Below are 19,147 nucleotides of genomic sequence, written 5' to 3'. Positions count from 1 at the left end.
AAAATAATTAAAAATGATATCAAAATGAAGAAATATTAAAAAAATAAGTAACACTAATTTTGCATTATGATTGTAGATAGTTAGAACTTATTTTATTTTTGTCTCATAAAAGCGCTAACCAGAAAAATAAAGATGAAATAGAGTTCTATTTTTCGCATAAAACATATTTAGCTCGATATTGTGAACTAGTTCTTTGACAAAAACAATATTTACTTGCTATTCCTGTTTATTCTCAAATTCGATTCTGTCATTCTAATATGTCTATTTAATTCGGTTTAGATAAGTTAAAATAATATATTTTTTCATATAGGGTTTATGAAGTTTTTTTAACGGGTCTTACCTATAAAATAATATCTTTAATTCTTTTACATTCAGAGTAATCTCTATTTGAACTGGAGAGATTTTTTGCGAGAGCAAATTCTAACTTCAAATTTCAAATGGCGACATGCATGAATACAGTTTCAATTTTCGCCTTACTAACTCAAATATTGATATTGTGTTTGTTTGGTTCAAATATCAACAATATTTGTTAAAAAAACAAAACAAAAAGAGTTGCTTTTAATTATTTTTATCATAATATCGATAATGGACTAGTTAAAATGGAAAGATTCAACCTACCGATGGCTCAAATTTATGAACTCCTATCTTTTCCTCACTTTGAATAATTTTTTTACAATAATGAGTTGATACTTGTTAATAATAGCTGTGACAAATCCCAAATCTTAAACAATCTTATATGTATAAAAATAATAATAATAAAAAAACAAACAACCCCAAATCGAATTTTCCGAAATCAAAATTAAATCCAAAATGAGATATTAAGGTTATAAATCAAAATTTGAAAACTAAAACAGTCAACACTAATTAAAAAAAGATTTCAATAAGAAAATACCAATTCCTTATCATTACAATAAATGCTAAAACCAAAACTGATTATATTCTTAAACTCCAGCATTTTACCTCATTTGATATTTAGAACATCAGGGGTATTTTAGTAAAACCAAACTACTTCCCGTTACCAGTTAAGCCGGTCAAAAACTCTATACACTCCGAACACAAAACCGGCAGCTGCCGGTATTAAAATAAAAACATGAGCATATGCTAGGCACTGTTGGCGGTTACGAGATTCAAACTTCCGGTATTAACAGTAAAAGAGCAGGTGGAAGAAAGAGAAATTTTAAAAAAATAAACAAACAAAGCCCTATTTAAACGGGTATAAATAGACCCTTCATTTTCATTTCTTTTCTTTGCTTTCAAAACAGAGCAACCAGAAAAAGAACAAGTTAGCTTCTACTCTTAACAACAACAGCACAGACCGTCCATTTTCTATATTTTTCTCTCAAAAATATCCTCGCTCTCAGCTATATAAACAGAAACTTCTAGATCAGAAATTGGCTTAAACGGAAGGATATCCTCGTCATTTCATCTCCGCCTGAATTAAAAGCTAAACTAAACTACACTCACTCCTACTTCTACTGCTGTACACTTGTTAATCTTCATAATATTTTTCATTAACTAAGCGCATTTGACAAATTTAATTATGGAGAAGACCACTCCGGTGAGGAAACCGCACGTTTCTACAGCAGATCTGCTCACCTGGTCGGAGGTTCCACCGTCTGATTCCCCTGCTCTCGGCTCTGCTCCCCGCTCCGCCCGCTCTCACCAGGTCCCCATTTTATTTCTGTATTTGTTTAATTTTTATGATTAGTATTAGCTAATGATTTGTTTAATTTCATTTGTTCTGATTTATGAAATTCTTTTTTCAGCCGTCGGATGGGATCAGTAAAGTAGTATTTGGAGGTCAAGTTACAGACGAGGAAGTTGAGAACTTAAACAAAAGGTTAAGAGATCTGAGTGCTTTTATTTGATTCTTTAATTTTAAATAGTAGTATTTTTTATTTGTCTATGATAATAAATGCGAAACTAGCGGACAAATTACCTGATTTTGTTTTCTTACGACGTTTTTCCTTTTCTTTTTGTTTTGTCTATGTTTTTCTTCACACGTTTTTTTTTCTTCCTTTTATTACATTACAGTTTTAAGATTTTTATTTTTCTATTTCATTTACTTAATTATGACTTCAAAAATGAAATAGAGAATCTTCAGTTTTGCATATATGATTTCGAGCTTCATTTCTTTTTCTTTATACATAGTTTGATCTCTAGTTACACTTTAATGGATCTTATAAGAATTAGACCGTTACTGATACCTTTTTCTCTCAGTTATATAATTTCCAAGTTTGTTTTGATTGGATTTTGATCAGTTTTTCCGATGGTATATGATTTGATTCTGGCATTTATCATTATTCTAATCATTCATTTGATTTTGTTCAATTGTTAAAATGTTTTTTTGTGTCTTAATGGATGGCTAAGATAAAAAAAACTAATCTCATAAATTTTAAAAAATGCAAGAATAGTTAAAGGGGCTAGCTCACCAAAATAAATCTGCTTTGTTCAAATGGATTGATAATTTTTCTACTGCATTAGATTATGGTAATTTAATCGTGCCATTTTGGGAAGGATTTTTAATATGTGAAATTCGCTTTATCAGGAAACCTTGTTCAGGGTACAAAATGAAGGAGATGACTGGTAGCGGCATTTTTGTAGCCAATGGAGAGAATGATCCATCTGAATCTGGTGATCTCGATGCCACACCAAATAGCAGAACGGGAATACGCATGTATCAGGTAATTAATATAGTTTTATGCTTCAGATTTAAATTTCTAATTGATGAAATTAGGCTTGATGCAATAATACTGAAGTACACTAAGTGATTGACTTTTCTGAGATATGTTATTGTGGGACATTTCAGCAAGCCCTTGCTGGAATCAGTCATATTTCATTTGCAGAAGAGGATAATGTTTCACCCAAAAAACCTACTAGTTTGCCTGAGGTAGCAAAGCAACGAGAACTAAGCGGGACATTAGAAACTGAGGCAGAACGAGAAGCCAAGTTGAAGAAGCAACTTTCTGATGCCAAATGCAAGGAGCTCAGCGGACATGACATCTTTGCACCCCCTCCGGAAATTTTGCCACGGCCGACAACTGTGCGTGCTTTGGCATTAAAAGAAAACATTCAATTGGGAGAACCTGCTTCACGCGATGTAAGCACTTCTCTCAGTTTCTGGTTCGAGCTTTCTTGGGTGTATGAAGGACCTTTATGCGTCCTCTCAGTCTACTACCATCAAAATTAACTGATCCTAGTAAAGAAGTATATTGGTTTATTATATGGCTATAAAAACATGAATATAATTCATATAGTTAAGTTGGTATAATAAATTTATTTTATAAACTAATCACACTGGACTTCTATTACTCGAGTATAATCTGCCCTTTAGGTTTTTAACATGCTTAACTTTTGCAGGCTGCGGAAGGTCAGTTGTCCGCTGAGGAACTGGTGGCGAGGACAGCAAAGAAAATCTATGATAAAAAATTCAATGAGCTCTCAGGAAATGACATATTCAAGGGCGATGCTCCTCCATCATCGGCTGAGAAATCTTTAAGTGTCGCAAAATTGCGAGAGATAAGCGGCAATGACATATTTGCTGATGGTAAGGCAGACCATCGAGACTACTTAGGTGGCGTACGCAAGCCTCCAGGCGGAGAGAGCAGCATTGCCTTGGTTTAACTTATTAGGTTTAACTCTGTTTTCTTATCACTGTGTCTGGTTTTGATTTATTTCTAGTGGGCATGTGTTATTATATTATTTGACATGGTATTGTGGGTTTTGGGAGCTATGTTAGGCCTTAACTTGTCTCGTTTGTTACGTGGACTGCTCTAATTGGAACCTATGTTCATATTCTTGTGTTTTCCAGTGTTGTGGTTTTAGCAAAAAACATTGAGCAATTTATGTTACTGCTTTAATGTTTTCTCAGCTATCTTTGTAACCTGGTTCAGGAGTTAGGAAATTCCAGTGAGTTCTTCTATTAATGTAATCTGGTTCATGTTCGAGTTGAGTTTCGACCTTTAAATTTTAAAGTCGAGCGGAGCTCTACTCTGGCATTATTCCGACTCAATTGATTATACCCCTAGTGTTGGTGATAAAAGTCTGCAGTTATCAAATCAAAGCTGAGATTTTAGGCTGCTCACCGTTTGTCTACTTTCTTACCAAATACCATTTCTTACTATGCCATTTTTGGTGTAAAAAATGAAAGCAGGATTCAAAATTATCCGACCCGAAAATGTTAAAAGAATTTGGAGAACGGTGAAAAGAAAGTAAAACAACCCAGAAAATAAAAACGAATCATATATCTCTCATCCGAGTCGGCTATGGTATTGACAAAACAGATTTATATCATGATGTGATGATCCCTAACTTGGCAAACACGAAACATGTGCTCTGGCGTCATTAATTTTATTGTTTATTTTTTTCTAATATTTTTCTAATATAAGCATTTATTAATAACTTTTAATGATCAATATATGCGAAATGCAAGACATTCCTTTGGTCATATACATCAGATATGACATTTCAATGTCACAAAATTAAATTATTTTTTTATTTTTTTTTTTGGATTTTCAAGGTTAAAAAATTTATATGCTTTTTTTTTTCTAAAAAAAAATTACAATCCATCCATGTATACCATTTTTTATCTCCATCCTTACATGCCAAATTTTTGTTTAATTTCTTTAAAAAAATATATAGCTTAAAAAAATTAAAATTCATACTTTCTTCTATCTATAATACTTATCGCATTTGATTATATACATAAATTTAGAAAGTAATAAATATAGCTTGATTACATACACTTTTACTAAATTATTCATATCAATTACTACTATTTTTGAAATTCACTAATTTTTTAGTCTTATCAAATTATTTATTAATGAGATAAATTTGAAAAAAATAGCAATAAATGCTTTTAATGTAATAAATATTATAAACCAATTTTTTTCCAGATACAATAAATAAGAATAGAATTCTTTTAAATCCATTTTAACTTTAAGTTCACGATCTACACCATTCATTATAAAATAAACGGTGCAGATTAATTTATTTAAATTGTATTTTTTTGATCAACACCATTTATTTTATAATGAGTGGTGTAAATTTATTAATCTTGAACTCCAAATTGAAATGGAATTGATAGAATCTCAACTCCTATAAATATTATAAACATGAGAGAGTAATTTTTCTCTCAAAAAGGAAGATAACTTCTAAGGAAAGGGAATAGCCTAGGTGAACGAGTCAACGTCCAGTGAGAGAAAGATGAAGGAATTCGTTTAATTTTAAAGAAACTCATAACAAACAGTAATAGAAAAAGAAAAACAATCAGTTTTAAGTCAAATTAATCACTAATTAAACAGTTACAGTGATAATTATAACAAAAATATAATCCAAAAAAAATAAAAAAACAGAAAACAAGCCTCTTTTGAGTGAGATACTCTTAATTTTCCATCGCATTCACTGTGGGTTTCTCTTTATTTTCTCATTGGTTTCTTTTTTTTTTGTTGGTTTATGATAGTGTGTGTAGTGCCGAATCAGCTTCATTGCAATGGCGTGAGCGTGAACCAGAACATAACAGTCAGTAAAAATAAAAACAACAACAAACTGTACGGCCTTCTCTGCTCTCCACCGCTTCAATCCGTCCAAAAGAACAAAAATCCCAAATCTCCTTTTCACCTACACTGCGTACTATTTCATTCCATCATTCTCTCTCGCTCTCAACTACCCAAAATTCCTTAAGTGATTCAAAAATGGTACCATTAGTTATTCTTTTTTTTCACTATCACCATCATTAGTCTATAAGGCCAAATTTTGATCCCGTTTCTAGTTTATCCACATTGATTTTGAGTTTTTTGACGTGGGTTTTGTGGTTTTCGAAAAGGGTTTTGCTTATTTTCTTCAAAATCTGTGTACACCTATATATACACACATATATTAATATAATATAATATATATTTTGTAATATTTTACTGTTTTTGTTTTGTTTGATTTTGATGATGGGGAAAATATCGGAGGAGGACCAGTATTTTAATCCTTTTAATCTTAATCATCACCAACAACAGCTGCAACAACAACAAAACAACCCATCTTTTCAATATTATTCCTCAGGTTCTTCTTCAAGTTCATTTTCTAATGGGTTTTGTTGTTCACCTGAAAACGGTTCACCATTTACTAGTGAGAGAGAAAACAGGATCAATGATCTTATTAAGAAGAAGAATGATGCAGAATTCTTGTTTAATAACTTGCCTTATTTCAATCCTCTTAATCATCAAGAAATGTCAAAATTTGCTTTCAGTAGTGCCTCTTCTCCTATAAGCAGCGGAGTTAATTCTCTGCAGTCTCCAGAGTTTGATACCATGTCACCTGATAATCCTTTCTATAAGGGTGATGTTAATGCTGATGAAATAGGCTGCTTGTCTCGAAGTTTCGGTGGAATGAATATTAGGGAGGAACAGAATGGTTTTAAAATGAAGGGTTTTGACATTGACTCGAGTGCAGTTAGATTTAGGAGTCATGGCTTTGATGATCTTCGCTTAGATGACAGGAATTTTGGGTGTAATGTTGAAAAATATGGGGGTAGTTATGTGGGTGCTGGGAGGTTTGATAATATTGAAGGTTTTCAATCCTCTTCTCATGGAGTTTATGATGAAAAAAATGGTTTTGTTTCAATGGGGTGTCCACTTTTTGCTCAGAATCAGTCTAATGATTCATATTCTGGGTCTACTGATTATCCATTGGAGCCAAGAGGAACTTGGAGTAACAGAGGAGTTCAGTCACAAAACTCATCTTTTGCTGCACCTTGCCTTAGTGATCCTTCAGCCTTTTCACAGCATTCTAAAATGGATTTTAATGGAGACATGGGTGTCATTGATTCATTCAGTGCTTTTCAATCTATGAATCCTAAGCTGGATTTGAATGTATATAGAAGTTTGTTGCTTGAAGAAAAGATGAGATCAATGAAAAACAATGACTATTCTCGTATGTCCATGGAGGGTAAACAGGATATGGAAGCTTTTAGCCGCGAGGATAGTTACATCTTACAAGGAGATGTTTCGAATCATCTTTGCAACAAAGAAGGTAATCTATTTGGAAAGATGCCGATGAAAAACCTTCGTGGTAAAGGCATTAAGCTAGATACTCGCACCATCAATGGTGGAATTTGGGAGAATAGTCATGGTTTAAGTGGTTACAGTCCATTGTCAATGGTACCAACTATGAATTCATTGAGTGAGGTCCGGGGTAAGATATATTTTATGGCACGGGATCAGTATGGTTGCAGGTGGTTACAGAGGATTTTTGATGAGGGAACACACCAGGATGTTCAACTAATATTTGAAGAAATTATTGACCATGTTGTTGAACTGATGTTACAGCCATTTGGAAATTATGTCATTCAGAAATTCTTGGATGTGTGCAATGAAGATCAAAGATTGCATGTTGTTCTCATGGTGACTCAAGAACCAGGAAGGCTTCTTAGGATTTGCTTGAACACATATGGGTAATTTCCTTGAACTTGTATTTGTATTACAATCAACTGATTGCAAGTTAATATTGTTTTTGAATTATTCTTTGTGTGATGTGATACCAGCACACGTGCGATTCAGAAGTTGATCGAGACTCTCAAAACCAGGCAGCAGATTTCTTTTGTTGTGCTGGCCCTGAAGCCTGGTTTTCTTGATCTTGTCAAGGACCAAAATGGAAATCATGTGATCCAGCGTTGCTTGCAGTGCCTGAACAATGGGGATAATAAGGTTCAACTTTTCAATATTTTTATTTATATGAGGTTCCTTCATGAAGTAAATTTATGCACATTGAATTTAAGTTGTGATGATGGGGGCATCCTTTTAATCTTGTGTTACCATTTTAAAGCCTTTCAGCTTCCCTCAGTTGCTAGTTGGAAACTGAGCATGTGAATGTTCCTAAGTATGGAACTTTCTACTAAACATAAACCTAAGATCTTGATTTTATCTTTGAGATTAAGGACAATTCTTTTGACCTATGTTTCCATACGATTGGCATGCTCTTAAACATTCAGCAAAGGTTATTCACTGGTTATTAGTCCTAAGTAACCAAAATTCTGAGTGCTTGAAACTCTTGTATAATGTCTTCAGAATATCCATTTTCTGTGTTTCCTACAAGTATGCATGTATAGATCTTTTCTTTCCCAAGTCAAGGTTGGCTATTTGAAATATGGAGTTGTCTAACTTAACGTCCCATAACTTCATGCTGACAATAGGTTAATGAGGGATAGCATAGGGAATCTGATGAGTCAAATTGTAAATAGTAAATAGTACAATATTATGTGAATGGAAATACTAAAGAAAATCCAAGAAAAATGTTGATTACTTTACATGTTAGTAAGGTACCGACTTAATTTGTTTCAGTAATTGTGATTGGGATGCATAATCACAATTCAGTCAGAAAATTGTTATACTGACGGATGACAGCAGAGAGCACTCCTCTGATAGATAACCTGTTCGAATTGCAATTATGTAACAGGAAAGAAATTACATAATTCTAATTGAATTTAAATAATCCTTCCATGATACGTAACGAAGGTGTGTTTTCTTGAACAACATCAAAGAATTGTTGATTTTTATGTTTAAAAGTTGTATGCTGTAGATACGTTTTGTAACATATTTGTCTTGAAAGGTTCTGACCTTGCTTTGTCTTTGTTTTGCAGTTTATTTTTGATGCTGCTGCTAAGTTTTGTGTTCAGATTGCAACTCATAGACATGGGTGCTGCGTAATGCAACGATGCATTACACATTCCTCTGGGAAATATAAAGAGAAATTAATAACTGAAATTTCCAAAAATGCTCTTTTCCTTGCTCAAGATCAGTTTGGGTAAAGTGTTTTAATAGTATAAAAATATTCATTCAATTTTTTTATCTACACATAATTACTTTAATATACTTGAAAATGCTGTCTTATCTTTGCCGTTTTAGATATATGAAAGTTATATATCAGCTTTAATTTGCTTAATAGCTAACACCTGTGAACTTGTCTCGTGGGCAGAATGGTAAAAGTTATTACGATATGAAAGTATTTATGATATAAAGTGATTTTGCACACTTACTTGATTAAACTCCATTTTCATGTTCTTGAATCCGTCTTACTCTTCACTCTTCAGCATTTTGTTTTGTTTGCTTGTGATGTAAGATTGGAGTATAGGCACTTGAAGTTTTTTCCTGAGATATTTTTCCATCTCAATGTCGTAGTAAATTTACTATTTTCCACCTTTTTATTATGGATGATACTGCTACTTTGCTGCTTCCTGAACAGATTAATTTGGTACCAGAACTAGGTTATTTTGAATGCAGGCAGAGGTTCAGAATTTCTATAAACCTAGTTACTGAAATGTTGGATACAATTTTGTTATATTCATGTCATTGGCTAATAATTTCATTTCACATTTCATCATAAATCACTTAATAACTCTAACCTTGTTTCTTAATTTTATTTCAGATTTTCTAATCTTTAATGTTGTTATAATCAGCATAGCATTGTTTTGCTAATACGAACCTTGTTTCTCTTCATGTCACAGAAATTATGTAGTTCAATACATTATAGAGCTAAAGAGCCCATTTGCTGTAGACAATTTGGTTTCTCAATTCAGGAGGCACTATGTACTCCTCTCCATGCAGAAATTTAGCAGCCATGTGGTTGAAAAGTGCCTGAAGCATCTCGAACAGAGCCGAGAACAAATAATTCACGAGTTGATCTCAGTGTCACGCTTTGAACAGTTACTGCAAGATCCTTTTGCCAACTATGTCATTCAATCTGCTCTCTCAGTTACCAAGGTCTGAAAATTAACATTACTTGGCTCTTAATTAACTTAAGTTTGTTTTGTAAAATGATCTGTTTTCTACTGAATCTCTTCTTCAAAGCAGGGTCCTCTTCGCTCTTCGCTGATTGCTGCGGTCCGACCCCATATGGTATTACGTAGCAATCCCTATAGCAAGAGGATTTTCTCAAGGAATCTCTTGAAGAAATGATGTATTACTTGCCGGTGTTACGGAGTGTTGTTGTTCTATCAGCCTTGTCTACTACTGCTAATAAATAGTGTATCAAGCGGCGGATTTTAGCTGTAGAATGTTTCAGTATTCGCAGCTGATCTCCTATCCTGGTTAGAATTTTTGCTACAGATTCTCTCGTGAATCTGAAGGTGGAAGTGAAGCTTTTGCATCCACTTGTTTATGTTGCCTTGTATGATTCTGTTGTTATGTTGTTGTCTTGTTGTCTTGTTGTCTAATCTAAACTTAATGTACTATATTCTGCACTAATCAGAACCTCCAAGTTTTATATTATGCTGGATAGCTTACTTTTTGACTTCTCCTTCTTTATGCATTTCAAATACATGTCTTTCTTGATATTTATTTGGAAGAAAAATGGGTTCCTCATCTTTCTATTCAATTGATGAACACAACCTAGAAGTTTGGCTAGCTAAAGCATGAATCAGAACTAGATGAGCCTCTGTGACCTTGTTCTGTTTTGCTCTATTATATACAATGATGCAATTCTGATTGGTAAGCTAAAATGTGTCTGTCAGCTGCTGATTCTATTACATTGATTGGTAAATTTCATACGAATTCTAACTTACGAGGGTGATTTTTGGAATTTCTCATTATTATGGATCATTAGCGCGAAATTGATTGAAGGGGGTTTGCTAAGGCAGGTCACCTAGTGAGTTCTTCATCATACATAAACTTCATTCAATCGGTGTTCTATTTTTACAAAAATGTCTTGGAAATTCCGTTCTGGTGAAACCTAAGTATTGCCTATTGTTCTTTCATCATCACACTTGCTGAATCATCTATCCATTACAGAAACTATCTGATGTTGGTTCAAAGAAGGTGAGGAGTTCAAGCTCAGTTCAATTCACCAGAAATTCATTCAAGAAAACGAACAGAGTCATAACATTTTATTAAGTTGTGATAGGTTGATTGTAAGGCCGGAAAAATCCAACCATAGGACTGAAAATAAAATACATAAATTAAAACACACAGCAGCTCACTCTCTCACTCACTCACACTCACTCCTCATGTCCAACAAGAGCCAGAAGCATCTTCTCATAGTCCCCAGTAGTATCCTTTGCAATGGCTTTTTCCAGAGGAACAGTGTTTCTCTGCTGGAATGCTTCTTTTATGATCTTCATGTCAACCTCTGCCCTTGTAGCCACAACTCTGGTAAGAGCTCCTTCATCTGTTCCTGTCTTGTTGATCGCCAGACGGAGAACCTTCTCGAAATATTTCTCAGGGCGGACCAAACACTTCACTGTGGCCCTCAGTAGTGCAAGGTACTCATCCTTCTCATCTTTCAAGTCCTTCAAATACAAATACAAGTTCAAACATCAGGCATTACTTCAATCAATCAAACAAGAATTCACTTCCTTGCATACCTTGTTGATATCATTGCCGAATTCATTTTTGTAGTGATTGAGAGTAGCATTGATCTGTGCTTTGCTCCGGGTAGCCAAAATCCTGATGAGATCCTCATCATTATAAGCCTTCTTTGAGATCTTCTCATGGAGTAGCTTAGCCTCAGATTTAGCAATGGTCATGTTCACTTCAGTTCCCTCGTATCGGTATGAGCATACAAGAGGATATAAAAGCTGAAAAACACAAATGTGAGATTGCAGCCGCCTCATTATGATACATTTTCACCTCACAAACATAATCTGATAATCACAATCCGAAATATAGGAAAAGCCTGTTTTACCTTGCGGAAATCTCCATTGGTGTGATGAGCGACATCCTCTTCAAGGGACTTCTTAAAATGAACATGATAAGCTTGCTTAGCATGAAGCAGTTCATTAGAAGTCCTTGTGCAGGCAATCTCCATTAGAACCTGATTGCTTGAAGTCCATTTCTTAGTTGCCTCATTAGCTAAAATCGCATCACGTTCAGCAGCATCAAGTGTCCAAAGCTTAACAATCCTCTGATGAACAGCAAAATTCAGAAATACGTCGATTATTAAATCATCTGAATAAGCCATCGAATCCAAGAATTCATAAACAAATTAGCATCAAGAACACGGACCTCAAAATCATTAGTGAGCTCCTTGTCAAGTTGCTTGAGGAGATCTTCTCCGTAGGTCTCAGCATAAGTCTCTCGAATCAGCTTCTTTTGAGCAGCATTTCTGTGACCCAAGATGGATATGATCAGTCCCTCCTTTGTGCCCCATCCTGCAATTCATTTTCATTCAAACAAATTATTCAGACCATCAAACACAAGCCACATTTGATGCAATTAAAAAATATAGAAATTCTGATGCAAGATTTATCAACTGTTGACTTTTTTTTATTTAATCTGATCTTTATTAAATTAAAGATCAGGACAGCGTTTATCTTTTTAATTTATAATACATAAAACACTCAAGTTCCAAAGTAAAAACAAGAAACACAGATCAGATTCAGATCATCGTCATCAAATATAATGTCTGTAGGAAGATCCATGTCACTTAAACAACCGATCATCAACAACGACAGGTTAAGAGAGTAAAACAAAGATTCAAAAATGAATGATCCGATGGGCCAAGAAAGATCTCATTGAACAGTGCAAGAAAGATAGATATGAAATCAAACCTGAAAATGCCTCTCTGAGCTGCTCGCAATCTTCGGACACAGGAGGAAGTGGATGAGGAATGGTAAGTGTCGACATTTTCGATCTTTTTTGGGATGTCTGAAGGATATACTCTGCACTACTATGCTCACTCTCAATATATAGAGACTCGAAATCGTTAATGCAAATTATTTTTATGGAAAGTGGGGGCCATCTCCACGTTTTCTTACCACCAAAATAGGCTCTTCTTCCATGTGAAATATATTCTATTAACAAGTTAAATCCAATGTTTTGAAAACCGGACCGGACCGGGCGGTCGGACCGGATTAACCGGGAACCGGTTACCTGTCCGGTCCGGTTAGATATCAAAAACGGAAAGTGCAAAAAACCGGTTAGAATCCGGTTGGACCATTAAATTCCGATTTTTATTCAAAACCGCACGAATCCGATTTTTAGAATTCTTTGTTAAAAAGCAGGTTGGAACTGACAATGTCAGTATTATTCACGTGTGGGACACAGATGGATTCTTTCTAAAGGGCTTGTATTGTGTAGGCTTTTAAGATTAGTAGCTGTTTATTTCCTATTGCATACTTGCATACTTTAAAACTATAAAATAATACTGCTATGATTATAAACTTAAATTTCAAGATAAATTAAACACTACAATTTACTTTTTATGTAATAAAATTATAAACTTATTTATTTATAAGTTATTGCTTATATTTTTATAATTATTTTTTTTATTAATTGTAATTCTTTAATAAGATTGATTCTAAATATTAAATAATATACAAATTTATTAAATAGTAAATGTAATATACTCATGTACACATATATTAACCAAATATTTTTTAAAATATTTTTTTGAATAAATATAAAATTATTGTTGAAAAATTTAAATTTAATGTTTAAAAGAAAACAAGTATTTGGTTCTAGAAATTGACAAAAACCAATACAAAGTAGTTAAACCTAATAAAATATAATAATATTTTTTTTATTTATACCTGCTATCAATTTTTTTAATCTAATAAATAATTATATAGTATAATTTTTTAATTAAATAATTTATATTTGTTATAATTAAAAATCCGGTTGAACCCGGTTGAACCGGTCGAACCATGAACCCCCAATGAAGCCGGTTTGATCTCCGGTCCGGTTTTAAAAACATTGGTTAAATCCAACCTCATAATATTACTAAACTATAACTCACAACAAACTGATAAGACTTCAAATTTTTCCACAAGCGTTTTCTCCTTTCTTATTATTAAAAAAAATCATAATATTAATTTTGGAGAAAAAAATATGACTTTTTATAATATAATTTAAAGATACAACAGAGTATATACTTTATAAAGATTGGATTAATAAAAATTAGTACTCCTATAAAACTCAATCAATCATTATTTTAATGAATAATTGATACATACTCGTTCTGTCCTTAAATGATGGACATTATTTTTAATTTTTTTATCTTAAATTATCTTATATACTAAATGATTAATTGTTATATATACTTTTTTATTAATTATAATGGAGCGTATTGAAAACAAAATAAAAAATACTGAAAATTAATGATTATTATTATACATTTTTTGGTGACGAGGATTTACTCCCTAGAGTCGAAGCCCAAGACCAATGTCAAACTCCGGAATGTGAACTGTCCGTAAGCTCACATACCTAGTAATTCCGAACTATAATGGTTAACAGTCCAATCCCGACCATTCCAGTTATTAGAAAGGTGTAGCCGGAATTTGAATAGAAATAATGAAAGATAAAGATTACTATTACATTAAATGGGGATAAAATATGATTTTTTTATAAATTGACCTATTTTATCTAGATAAGTTAATTTTTTTAATATTTATATATATTCTAAACTGTTTAGGAAATATGTCCTTATAAATTATAATAAAATATGTTAAAAAGCAAAAAAAAAATTACCATTAATTCATTTTAAAAGATAAATAGTTTAATATTCGGATTCGTTCTTAACTGTGTATGAAATTTGGGATAGATGAAGTTTTAAAATTAAATATAAATATAAATTAAAAATAATCAAATTGTAATTCTATATTAAGATGATTCGATTTATATGTAAATAGTTTAAAAGGACGAGGACAGCTCACTCAAATCAGTATTATAACTCTCACTTGTGATTTTCTTTCTATTTTAATCATGGCCAATCGGCCATAGGCTATATAATACAGTTATTCATGCATAGCCCAATAAAAAAATGGCCATTTATCCACATTGTTGATGTGGCATGTCAGTATTGGACTGCTCAGCTAAGTATTTTGATGAGAGACGATTATGTGCTCTCGTGCTTAGAACATTGAAATAAACTCGATTAAGTAATTGAAATTTATTGGAAAGCTATTTAATCATTTATAATTAATGATGAAACGTGGTTGGATTTATAGCCCTCATCACGACTTTACAGCTCCTTCAATAAAGAGATTGTCCTTTAATCACTTAAATATTGAGAAAAAATTTCAATAAAAAACACCAACGTGCGTGGGGATCTGCTAATTTTTTATAATAAAATGAAATCTAAAGAAATTTGATGGAAGGAGTAAAGAAAAGATTAAATATACTCGTTAGTTTATCGTGTTTAACTGTTTTATATAAATTTAAAAAATAATAAATTTATCTTGATTTATATACTTTTATTAAATCGTCTATATTAATGACTAATCCATTCGTCCTATTTTAAAAAAATTATTTGCTTTTACACACAAATTAAAAAAATATTTATTATCTTTATTTTTTTTAATATTTTTTCATATTTGCCCTATTAATGATTATGGAATTTTATAGAATTTTTTAAAATGACAAAAAAAAGAGATAAAAAAAGAATTTAATGAAAAAATATTCTAAATATAGACATGAAACTTTTTAAAGGAACATATAGAATATGAGACTTTTTAAATGGGATGGAGGGGGGGGGGGTACTATTTTTAGGTTTAACTAGTTTTTTGAGTCTCATAAACTATTTATGCTAGGGATAAATTTTGAAAAAAATAACAATAAATACTACCTTAATATTCAAAGTGACAAATATTATGGACTAAAATATTTTTTCAAATGCGATAAATATTATAGCCCGAATGGAGTACTCTCTAAAATTTATTGTAATAAAAAACCAATTAATTAAATTTTAATTATTTTAACATTTTAATTCATATTTTTAATAAAAAGTATTTTTTTTTTCCTTATAGACTTTACTACAAATTTGGATAAAGAAAAAAAAAATAGTAGTAGTATAGAATGTTTTTCGCTGTTTGTATTATATATTATCAATTATATTTATGCGTCTCAAACACTAATTTCCTTAGGTGGAGAAAGTAGTAATGTTACTATTAAAAAAATAATTAAAATACATATAATTATTGTTTAATTATAAAAAAATATAAATTTAATTTTTAATTTATCAAATACACATTATAACTACATAATAATTAAGTAAATATAAGTAAAATTACTAAGTGGATAAAGTAGTAATGTGATCATTCACAGAGGTAATGCCATAAAATTCACCAAATTTACATGTTTTGTCATTTTAATCACGTCGTTTAAAAATCGTCATTTTCATACACCAACTATTTTATTTTTCAAATTGATACACTGTTTTAAAATCCGATGAAAATTGGTGACATGTCACTATCTGCTTGCTGACGCAACGATTTTCACCGGTGTATCGATTTGAAAAAAAATAGTATTTGGTGTATGAAAATGACGATTTTTAAACAGCGTGATCAAAATGACAAAACGTGTAAAGTTGGTGAATTTTTATAATATTAACCCCTTATTAATAATATAATTGAGATACATATAACTAATGATTGTTTAATAATAAAAAATATAGATTAAATTTTTAATTCATCAAAGACACATTATAACTACATAATAAAAAAAAATTGCTTTTATGTGCTTTATTCAAAAATATTATTGTATTGTTTAATTGATAGAGAAAATAAATTATTTTTAATTGTCTTTTTAGTTAAATTAAAATCTATTTATTATAGTTTTACATACAATTTTTAAAAATTAAAATTATTTTGTTATTAATTATTATTAAAGATTAATGTTACCATAATGAATAAATATTACTCCCTCCGTCCCAATAGAGTTGTCCACTTTGAGAAATTTTTTTGTCCCAAAACTCTTGTCCACTTTCAAAAAGTAATTAACTTTTACACTCAATTTTTCTATATTACCCCTATTTAAAATCCACTAATGAGTAAATTGAAAGTGAATTGTAAGTGGACCCTATATTAAATAGGGGTATGACAAGAAAAGTAAGGGAAATTTTATAAAACTCATAAACAATAATTGCTTTTCTTAAACTGTGTGATAAAGGTAAAGTGGACAACTCTATTGGGACGGAGGAAGTATTAAAATATATTGACGACTCACAATACGAGTTACGTGTGAAGCACATAAAACAAAACTGGTTATGATAAATATAAAAATATATTTTAAATCAATTGTTATAAAAATATCTAAAACTAAAGTAAACATGGCAATTAATCAATTCTAATTAAAACAAAATAAAAAACAAACATAATTCAAGAACAAAATTTTAACAGTGCGATATTTAGATAATTCAAGCAAATACCTCAATCTTTAACATGTTTAATTCTAAATATACTTTTTTTTTAGGAATAAAACTTTCAATTAAAAAAGAGCTGATTGATCAGCCATTACATGAAAATTGATATCTGGAGGAACATACCCCATCCAAACATAGTTCGAAACAGGATCCGTCAAAGCCTTCCTGGCTAAAACTTGAGCAACCATATTCGTCTTTCTATTCGAATAATCGAAACCAAGACAGCTATGGTTCCTTAACATACTAAAACAATCCTGAACTAGAAGACCGACATCATTACAAGGCAAGGAGTTGTTCTTGAAGACATCTATTACAACTTTTGAGTCGGAGCTAACCTCAAAAGGAATAAGACCTGCTTCATTTGCCAAGTTAATGTCATCTCTAACTGCTACTGTTTCCCCCACGTCAACCTCAGCTAGCCATTCATACCTTCTGAAACCCGCAGCATGAACCACTCCCCTCCAGTCTCTGATGACTACCCCCGTGCCAAACTGCTGTTTCTCAGAATTAAAGCCTGCATCAACGTTTATCTTAAATGAATTTAATCTGGGCGGTACCCAACGCTGATCATCATCTCCAGCACCATGAATGTCACGCACCGGAGGATGACTCTGAACTACCCCCTTCTTCGTCATATATTCCTCCACATAGCTATTTGCCCAATCCACTAACTGGTTAACTGGCTTCATCTTCCTGCCAAAAAGACAACAATTCCTGTTGTTCCACAATAACCAAAGCAAGACATCAAAAACATGAAACTCGGCTTTAGAAAGATGCTGATAAGCATAAACCAGAAAAGTATCAAAACTCCAGTTTTTCTCAGGTCTAAGCACAGTCACCACATCCCACTCCTTCCAAGTTTTCTTCGCAAAATTACAAAACCAGAGTGTATGCATCACCGATTCCTGTTGTTTCTCACATAATGGGCACGAAGTATCAATATCCATCCCCTTCTTTGCCAAGTTAGATCTAACAGGGAGCCAATCATGAAAACCCTTCCAAAGAAAGATTTTAATTTTTGAAGGAAGCTCTAACTTCCAAAGAAATTTCCACCATTTTAAGTCCCCTGAGCTACCTGAAGAAGACGGAAGTCCTTTCATATCCATCGCAACTCTATACCCGCTTCTAACAGTATACTTTCCTTTTTTTATCAAAATGCGAGTGAATTCTGTCATTCTGATCAGATGTAGCAAGAGGGATCTTCAAAATCAGAGCCGCTTCTTCTTCTGAGAACGAGTCTTGTATAAGCTCTACATTCCATATACCCCTACACTCCATCAGATTCGCCACCTTCGCTTCTCTCCCTAGTTTATACTCTCCCATGATTTTAAAAGACTTTTCTCTTGGAATCCATGGGTCTTCATAAATCTTAATATCAGCCCCATTTCCTACTCTCCACCTTATACCAGCAAAAATGATCTCCCGAGCCCAGATAATGCTCTTCCAGGTAAATGAAGCCATCCTTGGACAGTTGGCTTCCAGGAATGAACAGGTCTTGAAGTATCTCCATTTGAAGACTTTGGCCACTAAACTCTCAGGAAAAAACATAATTCTCCAGCCCTGCTTCGCCAATAGACTCTTATTATAACACTCCATATCTTTGAAACCCATCCCTCCACTACATTTTGGTTTACAAAGATTAGCCCATTTAGCCCAGTGAATCCTCTTAGCTCCTTCTGAGCTACCCCACCAAAATTGGTTACACAATTTTTCAATTTCATAAATAAGACTCTTCGGGAACTTGAAAACATTCATGTAATACCCTGGGATAGCTTGAATAACTGCCTTCAGTAATACCTCTTTTCCTCCACACGAAAAAAGAGATCCCTTCCAGCATTGAAGTTTCTGCCAAATCTTCTCTTTAATGGACTTGAAACTATCCCCTTTCCTCCTTCCAACAGTAGCAGGCAGCCCCAAGTATCTCTGATGGCAGTTAACAATAGGAATCTGTAGAATCTGCTGAATCTCAGCTTTTTTATCATCTGTGGTTCCCTTTCCAAATGCCATCGCAGATTTATCAAGAGTAATA

General features: G+C 32.5%; 3 protein-coding genes across 3 annotated transcripts; 2 read left to right on the top strand and 1 right to left on the bottom strand.

The window, feature by feature from the left end:
- The first annotated feature begins 1,245 nt into the window (after positions 1-1,245).
- Positions 1,246-3,952, top strand: LOC126666128 (uncharacterized). Its single transcript, XM_050359082.2, has 5 exons — positions 1,246-1,666; positions 1,767-1,840; positions 2,549-2,684; positions 2,810-3,100; positions 3,361-3,952. The coding sequence occupies exons 1-5, from the start codon at positions 1,541-1,543 to the stop codon at positions 3,622-3,624; spliced, it is 891 nt and encodes a 296-aa protein (XP_050215039.1). The 5' UTR covers positions 1,246-1,540; the 3' UTR covers positions 3,625-3,952.
- Positions 3,953-5,411: 1,459 nt separating this feature from the next.
- Positions 5,412-10,275, top strand: LOC126668058 (putative pumilio homolog 8, chloroplastic). The gene is made up of 5 exons (XM_050361277.2): positions 5,412-7,441; positions 7,532-7,694; positions 8,627-8,790; positions 9,491-9,746; positions 9,837-10,275. The coding sequence occupies exons 1-5, from the start codon at positions 5,937-5,939 to the stop codon at positions 9,939-9,941; spliced, it is 2,193 nt and encodes a 730-aa protein (XP_050217234.1). The 5' UTR covers positions 5,412-5,936; the 3' UTR covers positions 9,942-10,275.
- Positions 10,276-10,838: 563 nt separating this feature from the next.
- On the bottom strand, positions 10,839-12,644 carry LOC126665521 (annexin Gh1-like). Its single transcript, XM_050358339.2, has 5 exons — positions 12,530-12,644; positions 11,985-12,130; positions 11,665-11,883; positions 11,345-11,557; positions 10,839-11,269 (listed from the first exon to the last, which is right to left on the bottom strand). The coding sequence occupies exons 1-5, from the start codon at positions 12,603-12,605 to the stop codon at positions 10,979-10,981; spliced, it is 945 nt and encodes a 314-aa protein (XP_050214296.1). The 5' UTR covers positions 12,606-12,644; the 3' UTR covers positions 10,839-10,978.
- Between the last annotated feature and the right edge of the window lie 6,503 nt (positions 12,645-19,147).

The sequence above is a fragment of the Mercurialis annua genome, linkage group LG1-X (assembly GCF_937616625.2).
Source record: "Mercurialis annua linkage group LG1-X, ddMerAnnu1.2, whole genome shotgun sequence".
Taxonomy (NCBI): Eukaryota; Viridiplantae; Streptophyta; class Magnoliopsida; order Malpighiales; family Euphorbiaceae; genus Mercurialis; species Mercurialis annua.
The sequence above is the reverse complement of the archived record's forward strand: the minus strand, read 5'-3'. Positions and strand labels throughout refer to the sequence as shown.